This window comes from Typopeltis vanoorti, chromosome 11 (genome assembly GCF_054136105.1).
Source record: "Typopeltis vanoorti isolate ZY-2024b chromosome 11, IOZ_Tvanoo_1.0, whole genome shotgun sequence".
Classification (NCBI taxonomy): domain Eukaryota; kingdom Metazoa; phylum Arthropoda; class Arachnida; order Uropygi; family Thelyphonidae; genus Typopeltis; species Typopeltis vanoorti.
Window position 1 is genome coordinate 138,542,777 of NC_143559.1, and position 16,864 is coordinate 138,559,640.

Below are 16,864 nucleotides of genomic sequence, written 5' to 3' on the forward strand. Positions count from 1 at the left end.
GCCTCTAATCTTTCTCAGGACTCTCATATCTGCGGTCTCTAGTCTTTGGTCAAGTGTTTTACTTCTGACCCAGCTCTCAGATCCATAAGTTAAAACTGGTTTGAACACTGTCTTGTATACAGTTAATTTAGTGTTCCGACTAATTTCTTTCTTATTCCATATGAATTTATTCAATTGACTTCCCACCATACCAGCTCTGCTGATTCCGTTATCTATTTCTATATTTAATTTACCATCTTCACTAAAAATCATGCCAAAGTAGCTGAAATGTTTTACTTGTTCCACAGGTTCTCCATTCACAACACACTTGACATTTTCAATGATTCTGCCTATTTTCATTGTCTTTGTCTTTTTATTGCTGACCTTCATACCATATCTATTACAACAGTTATTCAATTTAGTCAGAGAATTTTGCAGACTTGTAGTGGAGATATTTAGAAGTATAGCATCATCTCCATAAAGCAAACAGCTGACATTAACATCTCCAATTCTGATATCATGTTTAATACCACTTTCCTTCATAATGTGATCCATATAGATAATGAATAACAGAGGGGATAATGTACATCCTTGTCTCACACCAGATTTAACATTAAACCATTTTCCTGTACTTCCTTCAATTCTAACTGCTGACTTACAACTCAAATAAAGACTAAGTATTGCTTGATATAATGCCCCATTGACACCATATAACTGTAGCTTATTTGAATAGCTTCTCTCTTGGCACCTTGTCATATGCCTTTTCCAAATCGACAAAACTTAAATACAAATCTTTGTTATATTCCCATGCTTTCTCGACTATTTGTTGTAAAGTGAAGATCTGAACCTGACAGCCTCTATTTGGCCTGAATCCAGCTTGTTCTTCACCAAGCTTTTCTTCCACAATTCTTCTCAACTGTTTCTCAAGTATACTTGCATAGATCTTGCCAGGAACACTCAGTAGGGAAATACCTCTGTAATTCTCGCATTCGTTTTATTTCCCTTTTTATATATGAGTACTATGAGAGCTCTACTGCAATCATCAGGAATTCGTCCCTCTGTCTAGGCTTTCTGAATTATTCAGTGCAGCCACTGTAAGACTCTTATACCACCATACTTCAGCATTTCTGGTCGAATATCATCTACTCCTGCTACCTTTCCACATTTCAAGAATTTGATAGCTTTTTCTACTTCAAGGATGGATATGTATTCCTGACTGCATGTCTGGTCAGTGTTTTTTATCACTGTGCTGTCATCACTGCTTGTTTCATTTAGCAGTTTTTCAAAGTAATTACTCCATACTTCAAGGATATCTTTTTCCCCTGTTTTTATGTCACCTTTATCATCTCTAACTCCTTTTACAGCATTCTTTCCTCCATTCCTAAGCTTCTTCAACAACCTCCAGAATATTTTGCCACCTTCTTGATATTTATTTTCAATGTTCTTGTCAAAGTCCTCCCATGACTTTTGTTTAGCTAGTCTTAGCCAGTGTTTAACATTCTTGCATTTGTCTCTGTATTCTCTAAGAGCACAAGCTGACTTATTTGCCAAGAACAGGAACTTTAGTATGCTTTCTTCTTTTCCTTCACTGCCTCTTTAACTTCCTGTGTCCACCATAGAGTTCTAATTTTTCTATCCTTGCTGACAACTTCACCACATGCCTCTCTAGCTGAATCAATCAGGGCTTTTTTCAAGGCTTGCCACTGAATCTCCAAGGTTTGATTCCTGTTCTCAAACTCTTTCATTTTTTCTTCAATAATCTTTGTGTATTTTAGTCTACAGTTCACATCTGAGAGCTACTCAACTTTTATTTGCTCTAAAACTTTCTTACATGTTATTCTTTTCAATATGAAATTAAATTTTATCCTGCTCAAGACTAAATAGTGATCACTTCCAGTTTCAAATCCTCTGTACACTCTGGTGTACAGAGGATTTGAAAGTAATAAAGAGATGTTGATAGTAATGTTTTCTCCCTGCACCAGGGAGAAAACATTACTATCAACAATAACAGTCAATGAGACTTTTCTTATTCCTTGCCTCTTCTCTCCATGTGAATTTATGCACATTTTTATGTTGGAACATGGTGTTAGTAATAACTAGTCCATGTCCTGAGCAGAAATCCAACAGATATTTGCCATTATTATTAGCTTTGCTCTTTTCTCCAAATTTTCCCAAAATATTTTTGTATGTCTCACAATCATTTCCTACTCTGCTATTTAGATCCCCAACAAGGACCAACTTTTCCTTTTTTATTGTGTCAGTTGCTTTTTCTAAAGCCTCAAAAAATTCCTCCACTTCTACCTTAGTAGAACCTTCTGTGGGACCATAGGCACAAATAAGTCTTATTGTCCAGTTCCCCATTCTCATATTTGCCCACATTACTCTACTTGAGATTGCCTGCCATTCAAGATTAGCCTTGTATTTTGTGTTGAATACTATGGCTACTCCTTTTCCTTGATTGTCATTGCCTGAATATAACATTTTGTATTTATTGCTCAGAAAGATCACAACAGTTTTTATCTTTTTTGTTTCAGTCACCCCTATTATGTCGATCTGGTACTTATCTAATTCCTGAGCTAGCTCCATTTCTTTGCCGTTTAGGCTTCTTATGTCGATAGTACCGATCTTTAACTCTGGTAATGTTGAGTTGGGGTGTGTTTTCAGATTTGTTCCAGTAGTTGACTTTTCGCTGTTCGCCCTGGTTCCCTGGTGAAAACAACAGGGGCCTTGTTTAACCGGCCGACTCCCCAGCCGGCATGAAATATTGTCATGTTGTACGATCATTTTATATTTTGGTTTAAGCCAATAAGAATACAATTTGGTCGGCTAAATCCCAAATTGCCAGCCCATCCTTGTTCGTTCAGTATCCAAATAGATACCCAACAGGATGAACCACGAGAAGGTGAAGATTGGACATTAGGTCAGAAGCCCTGGTCGGTTCTCCGCATTCGTTTAAAGGCTATGTGGAGGTCTCCTCTCAGTTATACAGCTTTTACCCTGTAGCCTCCTGTAGCATTACCTTTAATGCTTCAGGAGAATTTTGCTGAGGAGCCTAAAAATTGCTTAGTAATAAGACCACCAAAAGCCAAGTGATACTACAATGGGCAATTAAATTGGCTTAAGAGTCCACAAGTTGTATTTTTTTTTTTTTTGAATAAAAAAAAAAACACTTCTTCATTTCTGTCAATGGATGAATATATTAATGTTTTTTTTTCATCCATTACTAAACGAGCCATTAGCAGTCACACCAAACTTCATAATACTGTACATAAAAATTTTCAGACATAATACCGGTAAATCCACAAAATCGGTTTAATTGTATCTGTGAGTAATTAGAATTTTCTTCATGTTATTTTATTAATTTTTAATGATTTTCTCATCTTAATTTCATTTTCCGTTTGAAATGATTTCAGATTTTATCATTTGTTTAAACAAATAGCATTGTGTAATGTGCACAACTATTAAAACTATATACAGAATTACATCATATATCTATATATACTTCTAACATGAATATATATATATATATATATATATATATATATACATATACACACTATATACAGCATGATAGAACGTTGTTAATAAATTAAATATAATAAAAATGTATACCTTGTCAAATGTCCAGTGTCTAGAAACAAAACCAGCATTCACATATAAACATATATTTCATAAATTTATTGGACAAAACAACAAAAAAGATTTAACACAGTACATTACAGTAGTACAGAAGCACTATTTCTTATCTCCCTGGTGTAGTGTGCATATTGCATGAACAGCTGCAAGAGTACTCCTCTTCCACAGAAGAAGCACAGGCACAGAGATATGTTGGAATCTAATGAGAAGCATAAAAGGCTAAATATATATATGTATAAGTAACAGAACTAAGTGTACATCTGTACTACACCAATTTTGCATGATTCTGAAAATATCCTGCCCTGAATTTTGTTTCTTTGCCCTTAGATATTGCCACTACATGTGACAGGCTGGGCATAAGGATCACAGTGATATATGGTAAGAGCACCTTTAGCTCACACAGGCTGAAAAAAAAGTTACAGAAAATGTAGAGCCTAAAAGTGGAAATTCAAAAAAATCTGTCCTTCATTTTCGTCTTTCTTTCTGACTGTATAACAAATTTTAGCCCTCAACCAGGTGGCACAATAAATTTCAAGTTTTATTATTTTTTTAATCAATCCTACACCCCCCCTTCCCTTTAATTACTATACAATACACTTCAGCTACTGTTAGCTGTTAGCTGCATCATCATCTTTGGTTGTTGACACTGTACGTTTTAGTGAATCAAGATATTCCTGCTGGGATTCTGCTAATACACGAGCTAGAATGTCTGTATCATCCCAGTCATTAAGACCTACATAAAAGAGAGAGAAAGAAAATCAAGACATATCTAATGCATCAGTTTCACTGAAACCAACATTATTACAACATATGTTCAAAATTCTATATAATTCTAGATGGTAGTAATTAGTTTTATAAAAGAGTAATTTTGCTTTATTTCAGAATAACATATCAACAAAATATTTCTCTTACTACCAAAATAAGACAATATGGTTTTGCACTCTTATTTAGCACGTCACTTTCTTCATACATGGTTGTTTCATTCCTAGTCCATATCACATCTGCAATGGCCTTGAATATAAAGAATGTAGTTAATCATTTGGAATACATATGGAAGAATGGCTTGTAACCATTTTGCATCTTATATAATAAAAACTAGATAAGAATTAGTTGCAACAGATTGTTTTCACCTTTTATTAGTTGTTTATATAACAGTAGTGTAACAGAGTGAAAACAGACCAGTTTGAGTATCAAAAATCTCTCTTCAAAAACAACTATCTAGTCTAAATACTAGAAACACAAAAGCCTTGAGCTAATAGATATTAAGTTTCATTTGCAGACTGGTAAGACCTCAGCAAGGATTTTTTGAGGAAGATTCTTGTGATGCATTTATGCAAAGAAAGGCAAAGGTAAATAAATGTCAATCCAAGGAGGGAGAAATGATATAAAACAAACCTTGAAACAAGAGATACGAAACAAACCTTGACATGTAAACCTAAGAAGTCATTTTGCCTCTTTGCAAGGCCTTGATAAGACCCCACCTGCACTATTGTGTACAAGATTGGTCTCCTGGTTTCTGTGGAGATTCTGATATAGTAGAGAGATTGCAAAGGAAAGTGTTAAAAATGAAATCAGGACTGTGCAATACTGATTATGAAGACAGAATGAGAATTTGTAGACTGCAGACACTAGAAAGAGGAGGTGATATGATTGAGACTTATAAACTTCTGATTGAGACAAACAAAGGATCATACAGGATTTCAGTAGGTGGAATTTTTAGTTTTATGGGGGGAAAGGACAAGAGGAAATCCTTGGAATAAATGCTGACAAGAAAGGGATGAGGGCTAGATTTTTTTTCCCTCAGAGTGGTGCATGATTGGAATGGATTGTCATTAGATGTTGTCTGTGCAAGTAGTGTGAACAAATTCAAGAACAAGTATGACAGCTGGTGTGGGTAGTATGGTCTCCCTCAATGAGTCCTGACTCACTGGAGGTCTCACATAATAATAATGATTTTGGTAGCAACAAAGGTGATGAATTTATCCTCATTCAATGTATAGAGATGTGTTAATGCACTGACTGTAGAAGATGCTCAGGATGTACAATCATCATTTAAAACTGTGGATAGGATTGGTCAATGACAAGTTATCTCTTATACATAAATGAATCTCACCGATCAATAACAGGATAGGCAACATATCATGTCCACCAAGATACACAGTGAAGAACAAGTGAGGAAAATGACTAGTCAACTGCAGATGGTTGCAAATAGAAATGTCATGGCTTACTCATTTAAATGGCAATTTTGAATAAGCCATGACATTAGCAATTAAGGCTCAGTAAATGTCAAGAGAAACAGTATTTTTTGGAACTTTTCATGGCATGTGTCCAGTGGGTGATGTAAACTATACTCTTCCATGACTCACATCTATTCATGTAAAGTCAAAATATTGTTCCAATTTTTTTAAATCGAAAATGTAAGTGGGTTACATCCAAATATATACACCAGCACCGCCCTTAAGGTGGAATCTGGAATGTCTTATTTCTTTAAAAAATTACATCAGACAGCATCCTGATGGATGAACTTCTCAAAGAAATTAAGAAAATTTGAAAGGTTTAATTAGAAGCTACCTAACTCCTTCTAAATGAAGTTAGCTCTCTGAAAGAAGAAACTAATTCGCTACCGTTTTTTTTTTTTTTTTTTTTTAAAAACAGGTCCAACGTGTTCATCATTATTCCAGATTCACTTTCATCTTCTTCATTAGAACCCAATAAATCTTCTACATCTTTTGTTACCAATTTTACAATAATATAAATCTAGTGCAATTCGAGACTGAGTTAATTCATTCCATGCAGGCGCTTGTAAAGCGGAATTTATTTCCCGTAGATATAAAGCTAAAAACAGCGATTATGTTCTTAACAATGCAATTTGAACAATCAAGTAATGTTAAATAAAGGTCAACAAAACAATACTTTAATAGTTCAAATAAATAAAGTAACATTTAAATAGTTATCTCATATTTTGTTTCCAATGCTATTCCCCTTCACTGCTTCTTTTTGTTAAGATCAATCTTGCAGTATCACTTTGTTTTGCCACACTGTACAGTATTAATAAGTAGGATAAATTTGAATAAGAGACAGCAAAAGACCAACACAACCAGGTCAGCTTGGTAACAACTGTGAGTCAGTAAGCTCTCGCCTGCCCTAAACAAACAAAAGCATAGAATTTGTTTACTGAAATTAAATTACATGTTTTTGATTTTATTGATACTTGAAAAACTAACTACTAAACCCAGGAACTGGTAAAGTGAAAACTGCCTGTACTGTAATTCCCAAATGCTATCAAGTTGTCCTCTTTATTACCAAGAATTCTGAGAAGGCTAGCATGATAATGTCTAACTAATTAAAACTTCTTGATTCATGGGCTATATTATGGATCTAATATTGGGAGACATTTACAAGCACAAGACCACTGCCCAACAGCAATACTGCTTTTTGTGTCAATCCTTGTCTTTCAAAGATATAACTTGGCTCTATGGACAGGTATTCTTTCTGCTCATTTTTGAATGAACCACTGAAGCAAGGCCAAATCCAAACCTCCATAAGGAGACTATGATATGCTCTTTCATTCAGAATGACCTATGCTGCTATCAGTCTCTTGCATATTCTTCCAACTTCCTTTTGTTTATGATGTAAACAGTTTGAATCCAAATGCCATATTTTTCTACAAGCTATGTTGTAGATTTGCCTTTTCAAATTTTTAAGTGACAAACTTGTTTTTTGGCGAGAAAACTTTCATCTATTTTTCAGATGCATAGGAGTACACTTTGAATTACTACCCAATGAAATACACTTTTAGCTAGATAGACTGAGAAATGAGCTCTTCTCTTACGCTTCCTCCTCCTCGTATATTCTGTATGTCAGGTGATAAGGTAGAGCATTAGCTTTCATGACACCAAATATTCTGCATATATATAATTATAAGGTGTGATGTTACGAATTAAATGCTTGATGAATTAATGAAAGAAGTGTGTATGAATAATCTGCAAGAGAACACTATTGTTAGAAAAGTTTAAAACTGCATCGCCTTTTGTGCTTATAGGTGGGGTAACAGTAAGACAGAAAATTCCATACTGAGACTGTGTGTGCCCTTGCAATTTTCTGTTGTCACAATTGAAAAATCATACAACAAGGTATTACGATATGCTCACTTGCAAATAATCAATTGTACTTCTGTCAATTTCAAAATGGATTTTACAGAAATGTGTTGTAATTCTGTCATTGTGCTTAAAAGTGAAAAACATAAAAGCCAATATTAGATTCATCCCATTATTAGTTCCCATTTGTGTCATCTCCTATCAAGGAAGTTGGCTACCATGATGTGACTCATAGTTGACTATAGGGATTATTACTCAGAAGGTGCTAAAAGGCTAATTTTATAAAATTCATCACTATTTAAAAAGTCAAACTAAGAAATTTTTCGAATACTATGAAATGAACATTAAAAGCTTTGATAAGTAAGATTTTTTTTTTTTCAAACACAATAATGTATTCACTATACTAAAAATAAATCGGTCAAAAATATACATACATGCCTTTTCATTTGCTGACAATTCTGTCCAACTGCTTATAACATTCATACAAACTTCTCTCTACAATTTTTCTTTAAGATACCAATCACTGTATTCTTTCAATTTTTTATTGCAAATAGTGGGCTGTTTTCATATTTCTAATATTAATTTTTCTGTATTCAAAATAGGCTTAATGATGTGTCATTGCTAGATTTGCTGTCAGATATGTTTAAACAAATCAAAGGTCCAACGATACACCAAGAACAGCAATAAAATAGTCGCAAGTGCATACAAGTTTGTGTCTGTCCACATGGCTCATTTTAATTTGCAAAATTGCATTGCTAGAAAAATAGGCTAATTGCATCTTTTTAATCACCGCAATTATTTAGTTGTATATACATGCATCCATATTAAAAACGAAGTTCTTTTGCGACTAAATAAATAATCACATGACAGAAAGTCGCAAGTGTGTGCATAGACTAAGGATGTCCAGATTAATAATTTTTGAATAGACCCTCACCTCTGAGTCCACTACATTACTATTCAATTCTCAGTAAACTTAAGTTTGAAATTTTATGCAAAATTTACCAGGAAAATTCAGAGAAATGCTGTTACTGTCCGCTTGTGTACAAGAGCACAAATCTATATTAAAATGTATACTTTTGTCCTATGAGAATGGTTTGGAGAAGGGGAGAGAAAGCAGAGTATGAAAGAGCAAAAGCATTAATAAGAACCATATTTCATATAGTGATTCACTGATAAACAGGGCTGTACTTATGCACCAGTGCATGAGGCTCTAGCCTTGGAATTAGGGCCAATTTAAGGGTCCAAATAATCAGATGTGCCCGGAGCACTTTAGTGCCTTGGGCCCCGCCCTGCCTCTGGAAAAGTGTAAGTATGACTCTGCTGATAATAGGACTGTTTGAGGAAAGTGTGATGAAATCATGTCTCCCTGGAGCCAAGATTAAGGATGTTAGTGATGTCAAAAGGATGCAGAGGGTGAAGGCAAAGGAAATGTTTTGGCTGATACAAATGATCTACCAGGTGACAAGTGTGGTATACAAGATATGAAAGAGTTGTTAGTATAAGTGAAAAAGTAGAGAGAGAAAGTAAAAGCTGTTAGTCTGTTGCTATGGTATGACAGAGGAGAAATGAGATGAAGAGATTGAGCAGGAGGACTGGTGTGGAGTGAGTCTGATGGAAGGAAGGATTTATATAAAGTGGATGGCTTGCATTTGAATGGATTTGGGATTAGGAGTCTTGAGAAAGTGTTGATCAATGAGAGTTTGGAAGGAAGTGCAGAGTGGGAAACTAGAATGTTTAAGGATGATGCAAGTCCAGGCAACCTAGAGATAAGTATAAGAGCAATCCTTTAATGATGGTGAATATAGTTCTGGTTAGCTCAACTTTGCCAAAAGGTATAGGCATTAATAAGACTTGATTGATAGATGATATAGTCATAGGGATAGAATGCAAAGGTTTGCTTGTTTGTTTTTTGGATTTAATGGTGCAAGGACAGCAATGGTCATACTGCACCAAAACCATGTAATAAATAAAAGTTGAAATAACAAAAATCATAAATGAAACAATTCTTAGAAGTATACCATTTAATAAATAATTAGTTATTGAAGACCACTCAAGCAGAGATAAAGCGACCTTTCCTCTTTATAAAGCCTTGATATGACCACATCTGGATTACAGTGTTCAAGGTATGGTCACTTGGATTTCTGGGGGATGAGAAAGTGGTGGAGAGGATCCAGAGACAAGTGACCAAGATGGTGAGTGGTCTGTGGAATGCTCCCTATAAGGACAGACCAAAGATTTGTGGATTGCAAAAGTTGGTTGATAGGTTAAAAAAAAAAAAAAAAAAGGGGAGGGGGTAAACATTTCAGTTACTTAAAGGTTTTTGTAGGACTGATGCAGGGGAAATGTTTCAGCACTTGAATAGAGGGGCAGAACAAGAAGTCATTCCTAAAAATTTGAGATGAGTGTGGATAGCAAGGGTATGAGAAGTAGATTTTTTGTTTGGAGAGTGGTAAATGAATGGAAGAGGTTGCCTGAATCAGTTGCAAAGAGAGTACGATAGATATTACATTGACAGTGTGGGTCTCTCCATGATGGGTCTTTATGTGTCTTTATGTCTCCATGGAGGTGCTCACCATGCAATAATAATAATGACTGCACTCGTTGATGAAACAAGGGCAGTCAATTAAAATATAAGTGATGGATAGTCCAAAGTCAAAAAACTCTGACATAGGCATGTCATCATCCCTCAGAAGGAAGGAATGGGTGAGATGACAATGACCTATGAGGAGCTGAGCAAGAATAACTGCCTCTGTTCAAATCCTGGTATGCTAGACTGCCATAAATTAATTTCAGGCTTAATTTGGTAGAACTTACTATTTCTCTCTGTTCCAAGATAGCTGAGATAAGAGTTTTTGCCTGCTATCTGCTGATAATCTTTGCATGGTGCAGGTGGATGTTTGAGAATTGAGCTGAACTTGCTGCAGTATCTGCAGCCTCCTTTTCCTTAACCCCAACATAGCTTGAAATCGCACAGAGGCATACAGTATAGCTTCCATAACTGAAAGAGGTGGTGTTGAATTCGAGAGAGCACCAGATGTTGCTGTAGCTATAGACTTCTCATTGTCTGAAGACAACTTTGCAAGTGAATATATTATGCACCTCTGGAGAAGTGAAATCTGATGTATTTCAGTGCAAGCTCTATTGCATGCAGCTCTGGTGTAAATTTGTTACATTCCAGTCACAAAACTCACACATAGGCATGTCATCATCCCTTTGTGCAGATATAATGCTGTCTGGTAAAACAGCAGAAATTTCCGATAGGTCTTTTTTTTTTTTTTATTTTGAGCTATCTGTGAAAGACAAGCTAAAAATGAAAGCATTCAGTTCTATGCACTTTGAAAAGCTGCTGGTAGACAACAGTAGGGGTGGAAAACTTTAGTAGCTTGCTGAAAGAAAAGCTGCATGCTGACACAACGGAATGAGTTTGGTGGTGTTGGAGCTATGCTGTCTACCACTATATCTACAGTTTATAGGAGAGCTATTATCTGCAAACCTAAAGGTTTTATGACAGTCTGTTGAATGTTGTAAGCATTCCCCCATTGTGGACAAAAGATAGTTGAATATGTGGAATGCTCTGGCAATGATTTTATTTTAGTTACGTATAGCAGAGAGAGAGAACTGTTGATGTCAAAGTGACAAAGTAGTTCAATTGCCTTGATGTACAGACTAGGAAAAGGTGACATATAAAATGCTCCAGTTGCAATTCCGATGGCTTGATAGTGAATAGGGTCTAGTCATCTCAGTATACTCTCCCTGGCATAACCATAGACTTGGGACTTATAGTAAGTTTTGATCTTATCAATGTCCTGTACAAAGCAAAGAATATCTCTCAGCACCCCAGCAGGGGGAGAGATAGGATGTATAGAATGTTCATTGCTTTACAGCACTTATGAACTTTGCAATGAACATAGATCTATATGACACAGCTGTCCAACACATATCATAACTGACATGAAAGAGGAAGCTCAGTTTACTGTCAAATATCAGTCCCAAGAAGTTGGTCTCTGATGCAACTGGGATTAGTGAAGGTCTTAGTCAGAGTTTTCGGTCAGGATGAAGAACATGTCTGCAGCATAAGTGCACACAAACTGTCTTCCACTGTGAAAATCTGAAACCATTACACAACCGTCCATTGTGAGAAATAGCTCACTGCAGCTATCTTTCTACGAGCCTCATATTACACGAATGACAGAAGATGATAAAGTCATCCACATATAGGGCATTACTTACTGTTGGAGAATAGTTCCCACCCCGATTTCAAAGGGTTGGTTAGATAACAAGTTTCTGATAAAAAGAGAAAGAGAGAGAAATTCTCTCTAAGACCAAGCTTATTAAGTCTTTCGGGATTCTGAATCTCCAAAGAATGTTGCATGTTTTTTCTATAACAAAGAAAACCAATACTACATGCTCATGTTTTAGGAAGTCATTTCTAATGGATGCCTCCAGCCAAAGAAAATGATCAGTGGTAAAATGATATTTTTGGAAGCCATAATTTGTTCAGGAAAAGAGGTTATTTTTCTCGAGAAAAACCATAAAAAACGAGTTATCCATTTTTCCAGAATCTTGCACACGCAGCTGGCCAGAGCAATTGGACAGTAGTTATTCGGAAATTTGGGGTCCTTACCTGGAAGGAGAAAAAGAAAATAACAGGAAAATAGGAAACAACAAAGCAAGGAAACAGGTAAGTCAGGAAATAACAGAAATCAGGTAAGTGATGTTGTTAGTAAAAAGAAGAAGTTATTTGGTATGGTAACTCTATAATAAAACATGCTATAGATGAGCGAGTTATAACATAGAGTTTTCCTGGATTGAAAATTAAAAATATAATGCAAGCAATTCAAAATCTGAAAAGTAAATGAAATTGTACTTGTAGTAGGCATGAATGATTTAACTGGCAATAAGTCCAATATGAGAGAGGACATGAAAGGGTGGTTGGAAAAGGCGAGAGAGTGAAGAGTGAGAAAGTAAAAATCGTTAGTATTTTACCTCGCTATGATAAAAATGAATTAAGAAGAAGGGTATGATGGTAAAGGATTCGATGAGTAGGCTGTATAGAAGGAGCGGATGCAAGTTTTTGGATGTGTGGAGTGAGTTACAAATCCAATCTTCCCTTGGAAGATTGGATTTGTATAAGAGGGATGTCCTACACCTGAATGTGTTTGGTATCAGGAGTCTAGTAAAACTAATAAATGGTATGAGACCTTACACAGAGAGTCAGGGAAGCTAAATTATGAAGGGAGGAATGGGTTTTGTCATGGGAATGTTGATGAGGCAAGAACGATTTCAGGTTTGTGTTCGCCCGGTTCAGACCCATCATATGAGTGCAAAGATGCCTACATGTTACACATTAGAGAAGAATAGAGATCTGCAAGTTGTCCAACTGTGTCAGGCAGACTGCAAACAAGACTATACAAAAGAACATTCAGGTAGATTATTATGTCTGTACATGAATGCTAGGAGTATCAGAAACAAAGGGGTAGAGTACATTGCCTTAGTCAATATGTTGCGACCTAACATTGTAGTTTATTAGTAAGACCTGGCTATCAGAATCAGACCTACTAACTAGTATCGAGTGTCATGAGTACAGTATTTTTTTAGGAAGGATAGGAGGGGGGGGGGTGCTGCTGCTAATGATATCAGATGACTTGAATCCAGTTAGATTTGAGACCTACGATTGTAGTACTACAGCTAACAATATTTCATGTGGCATTGAGTTTGAAGCCATCTGATGTGAGGTGGACTTTAACGAGATCAATTACATAGTGGGGAGTGGTTACAGACCTGGTGGATTGGTTGCTACTGATGAAGAAATGCATCACCAAATGGAAAAGATGAGCACGAAAAGAGTAATGATAATGGGAGACTTTAATTATCCAAATATTGATTGGGCAGCAGTAGAATCTCACGAGAAGAATAAAAATGCATTTATTGAGCTGTTGTGGGACAACTTCCTCAAGCAGCATGAAATTAGAATTTCATGCTGCTTGAGGCATTATTAATTACTTGGGACGTGACTAAGTTTATGAATGTTCCATTCAGAAAAGGATACATGCTGAACTACAAAACAGGAAATTATGACCAACTGAGGAGTATAATAAGTTCAGTGGAATGGAATCGGTTGACGGATGGGAAGAATATCGACACTGCATGGGAAGCATTTAAACAACACTTGAATGATGCATATCAGAATGTGTCCCAAGAGTTAGAAAAATAAATAGAGCAGGAGTCAAATGGAAGTAATCTTATTAAGCAAGAGATTTGTAAGAAAAGGATGATGTGGAAGGAATACTGTTTGCATAAGGATGATATCCATATGAACATTATAAGCAGAAGGCTAAAATAGTCACAACTGTTGTACGGAAAGAATTCTATCGATATGCTGCAAGTTAAAGAAAGAATGAATATTAAAGAATAACTCTTATAAATCCAGATGGCATGAGGATTGCAGATGCAGGAGGTTGTACAATTAATGAGTACCCATTTTGTTAAAAGCTATCAACCTGATGTATGTGACATTGAGCTCGCTGCTACCTCTTCACTAGATGAAGAAACTCAGGTGTATGAGGACGTGGTACTAGAGCTGTTGTAAAAACCGAATAAGAATTGCAATAGGGGCTGACAGAATATCAGCACATGTGCTAAAAGAGTGTTCAGCTGAACTGGCTATTTCTTTGACCAGGCTATTTAATAGTATTAGTCTCAGAACAGGGAAGATTCAGGAGAGAATGGAAGGAATGTATGATAATTCCATTGAACAAGGGTGGTGCAAAGACCGATATATCCAACTATCGACCAATTAGTATCTCAGGAGCGGTGTTGAAGATGTTGGAAAAATTGGTTAGGACTCGCATTCAGAAATGGGTTAACAGTGAATCTCTACCTTGCAAATGATATGAAAAACATGGGTTTACTAAGGGAAGGTCATGTTTTAGCAACTTGCTCACATTCTATAACAATGTTACCATTGATCTAGACAAGGGGAATGGATACCACGATACTTTTGATTTTTTGCTAAGGCTTTTGACATTATACAGCATGGTAGATTGTTGCATAAATTTGAGAAAATGGGTTTGGGTTATACAATATTAGCATGGATAAGAGGATGGCTAACTGTCATATCAAAAAGTGGTATATGGGGGATCTGAGTCTGCAAGGTTTAAAGTACCAAGTGGAGTACCACAAGGATCAGTGCTTGGTCCACTGTTATTCAATCTGTACATTAATGATATTGGGAAGGATTTGAGAAGCGACATACAGCTATTTGCTGATGACAAAGATAGGTAGGGTAATCAGGAATGCTGCTGATATGCAGTACTTGCAGAATGATTTGAATAGGCTGGAATTGTGGGCATGGGAAAATGGGTGTCAGTTCAATGTGGTTATTCACTTCGGCATGATTAGATATCCAATTTCGCATTATATTGGTGGGATTAGGCTAGGGATCTTGGAATGTTAATAGATAGTTAATTGAAGGTTAGGTACCATGTGGCAAAGATTGCAAATACAACTCAAAAGATAATATTTTATCTTTTGAGTTGTATGCTGAAATGCTGAAACGAACGTTCACATGTAAAGATAAGGATATTAATTTTGCCTCTTTAGAAGCCCTTGATAAGACCTCATTTGGCCTATCGTGCAGTCTGGTCCCCTGGTTTCCATTGTGAATCTGATATATTAAAGATAGTACAAAGGAGAGTGTTAAAAATGATATAAGGATTGTGGAATACTGAATAGGAAGACAGATTGAGAATTTGTAGACTACAGACACTAACAAAAGGGAGAAAGAGGGGAGATATGATTGAGACACACTTCTGAAAATGTCATACAGGATTTCAATTAATAGAATATTTCAATTTATGGAGGGTGGGGAAAGGACAAGAGGACATCTTTGGAAGCTGAGAATGAAGGCCACCAAGAAGAGTGAGGGCTAGATTTTTCTCTGAGAGGGTGGTGCCTGATTGGAATGGATTGCCTTTGGATGTTGTGAGTGCAAGCAGTGTGAACGAATTCAAGAATAAGTATGGTAGCTCGTGTAGTATGTGGCCTCTCTCGATGAGTCTGACTACCTGGAGGTCTCTCTTAATAATAATAATCACCTTTTTCCAGGTATCCAGAAAATTTCATAGAAAATTCTGCAGTAGTTGATCCATGACAAATGTAGACAGCTTTTTACCAACTTGTAATGGATATTATCTGGTTGGCTTTTTATTTATTTTATTTTATTTTATTTTTTTGGGGGGGCAAGGAATTTAGAGAATTAAGATGTTCTCAATGTTTCTGCAAAAGTCTCCCTGAGTATCAACAAATGCAACTAAGCTCAGAGAGAGAGAGAGAGAGAGACAGATGGTACCTGGTCATTTTGAGGATTTTTTCCCCCACACTTCTTTGCTGTTGATGGATATTGATATAGAAAAAGTATGAGGGTGGTCTGAAAAGTTCTTGGCCTCGACCATCGATCACAACATTATCAGCAAGATTTTTTTTTCTAAATTGGTACATCTGTCATAAGCATCCATGTGAAATTGCAAGCCATTCTATCAAGTAGTGTTTTTTTTATACAGCTGTCTAAAGCAAAAGTGTTATTTGTATCCCTTGAAATGGATAAAACTGAATATTGTGCGGTTATAAAATTCTTTGTAAAAGAAGGTTTAAAGCCAAAAGAAATTCATTCGAACTTCATAAAAGTTTACGGGCACTCTTCTTCGTTTGTGGCAATTAAGAAATGGGCTGCCGATTTTAAACGTGGCCATACCAGCCTTGAAGATGATCCACGTGAAGAACGTCCAAAAAAAAAAGTTTAACACCACCAGAAATCATTGATGAAGTGCACAATATGGTATTGGATGACCAGCATGTCAAAGTGCGTGAAATTGATGACTATAGGCATTTCAAAAGAACGTGTAGGATACATTTTGCAAGCTTTTTCAAATTGTATTTGAAAAAGCTTTGTGCAAGATGAGTGCCGTGCTCACATCTTGCTCACAGCAGATCAAAAACGCACTCACATGAAAATCTCTGAACAGCGCTTGGAGTATTTTAACAAAAATAAAACTGATTTTCTGTGTCGATTTATTACTATGGATGAGACTTGGATTACCATTACACACCAGAATCCAAATAGCAGTCAAAAAGTGGGCAGAAGCTGGTTGTTC

General features: G+C 36.1%; 1 protein-coding gene across 2 annotated transcripts in view; it reads right to left on the reverse strand.

Moving 5' to 3' along the window:
• Positions 1–3,636: 3,636 nt before the first annotated feature.
• Positions 3,637–16,864, reverse strand: part of LOC150102110 (OTU domain-containing protein 5-A-like) — a 178,470-nt gene continuing 165,242 nt past the window's right edge. For both annotated transcript variants that reach the window (XM_090400163.1, XM_090400162.1), the window contains exon 10: positions 3,637–4,348. In XM_090400163.1, coding sequence (XP_090256289.1) covers positions 4,224–4,348 — 125 coding nt within the window. In that variant the 3' untranslated portion in view covers positions 3,637–4,223. The remainder of the gene's footprint in view (positions 4,349–16,864) is intronic.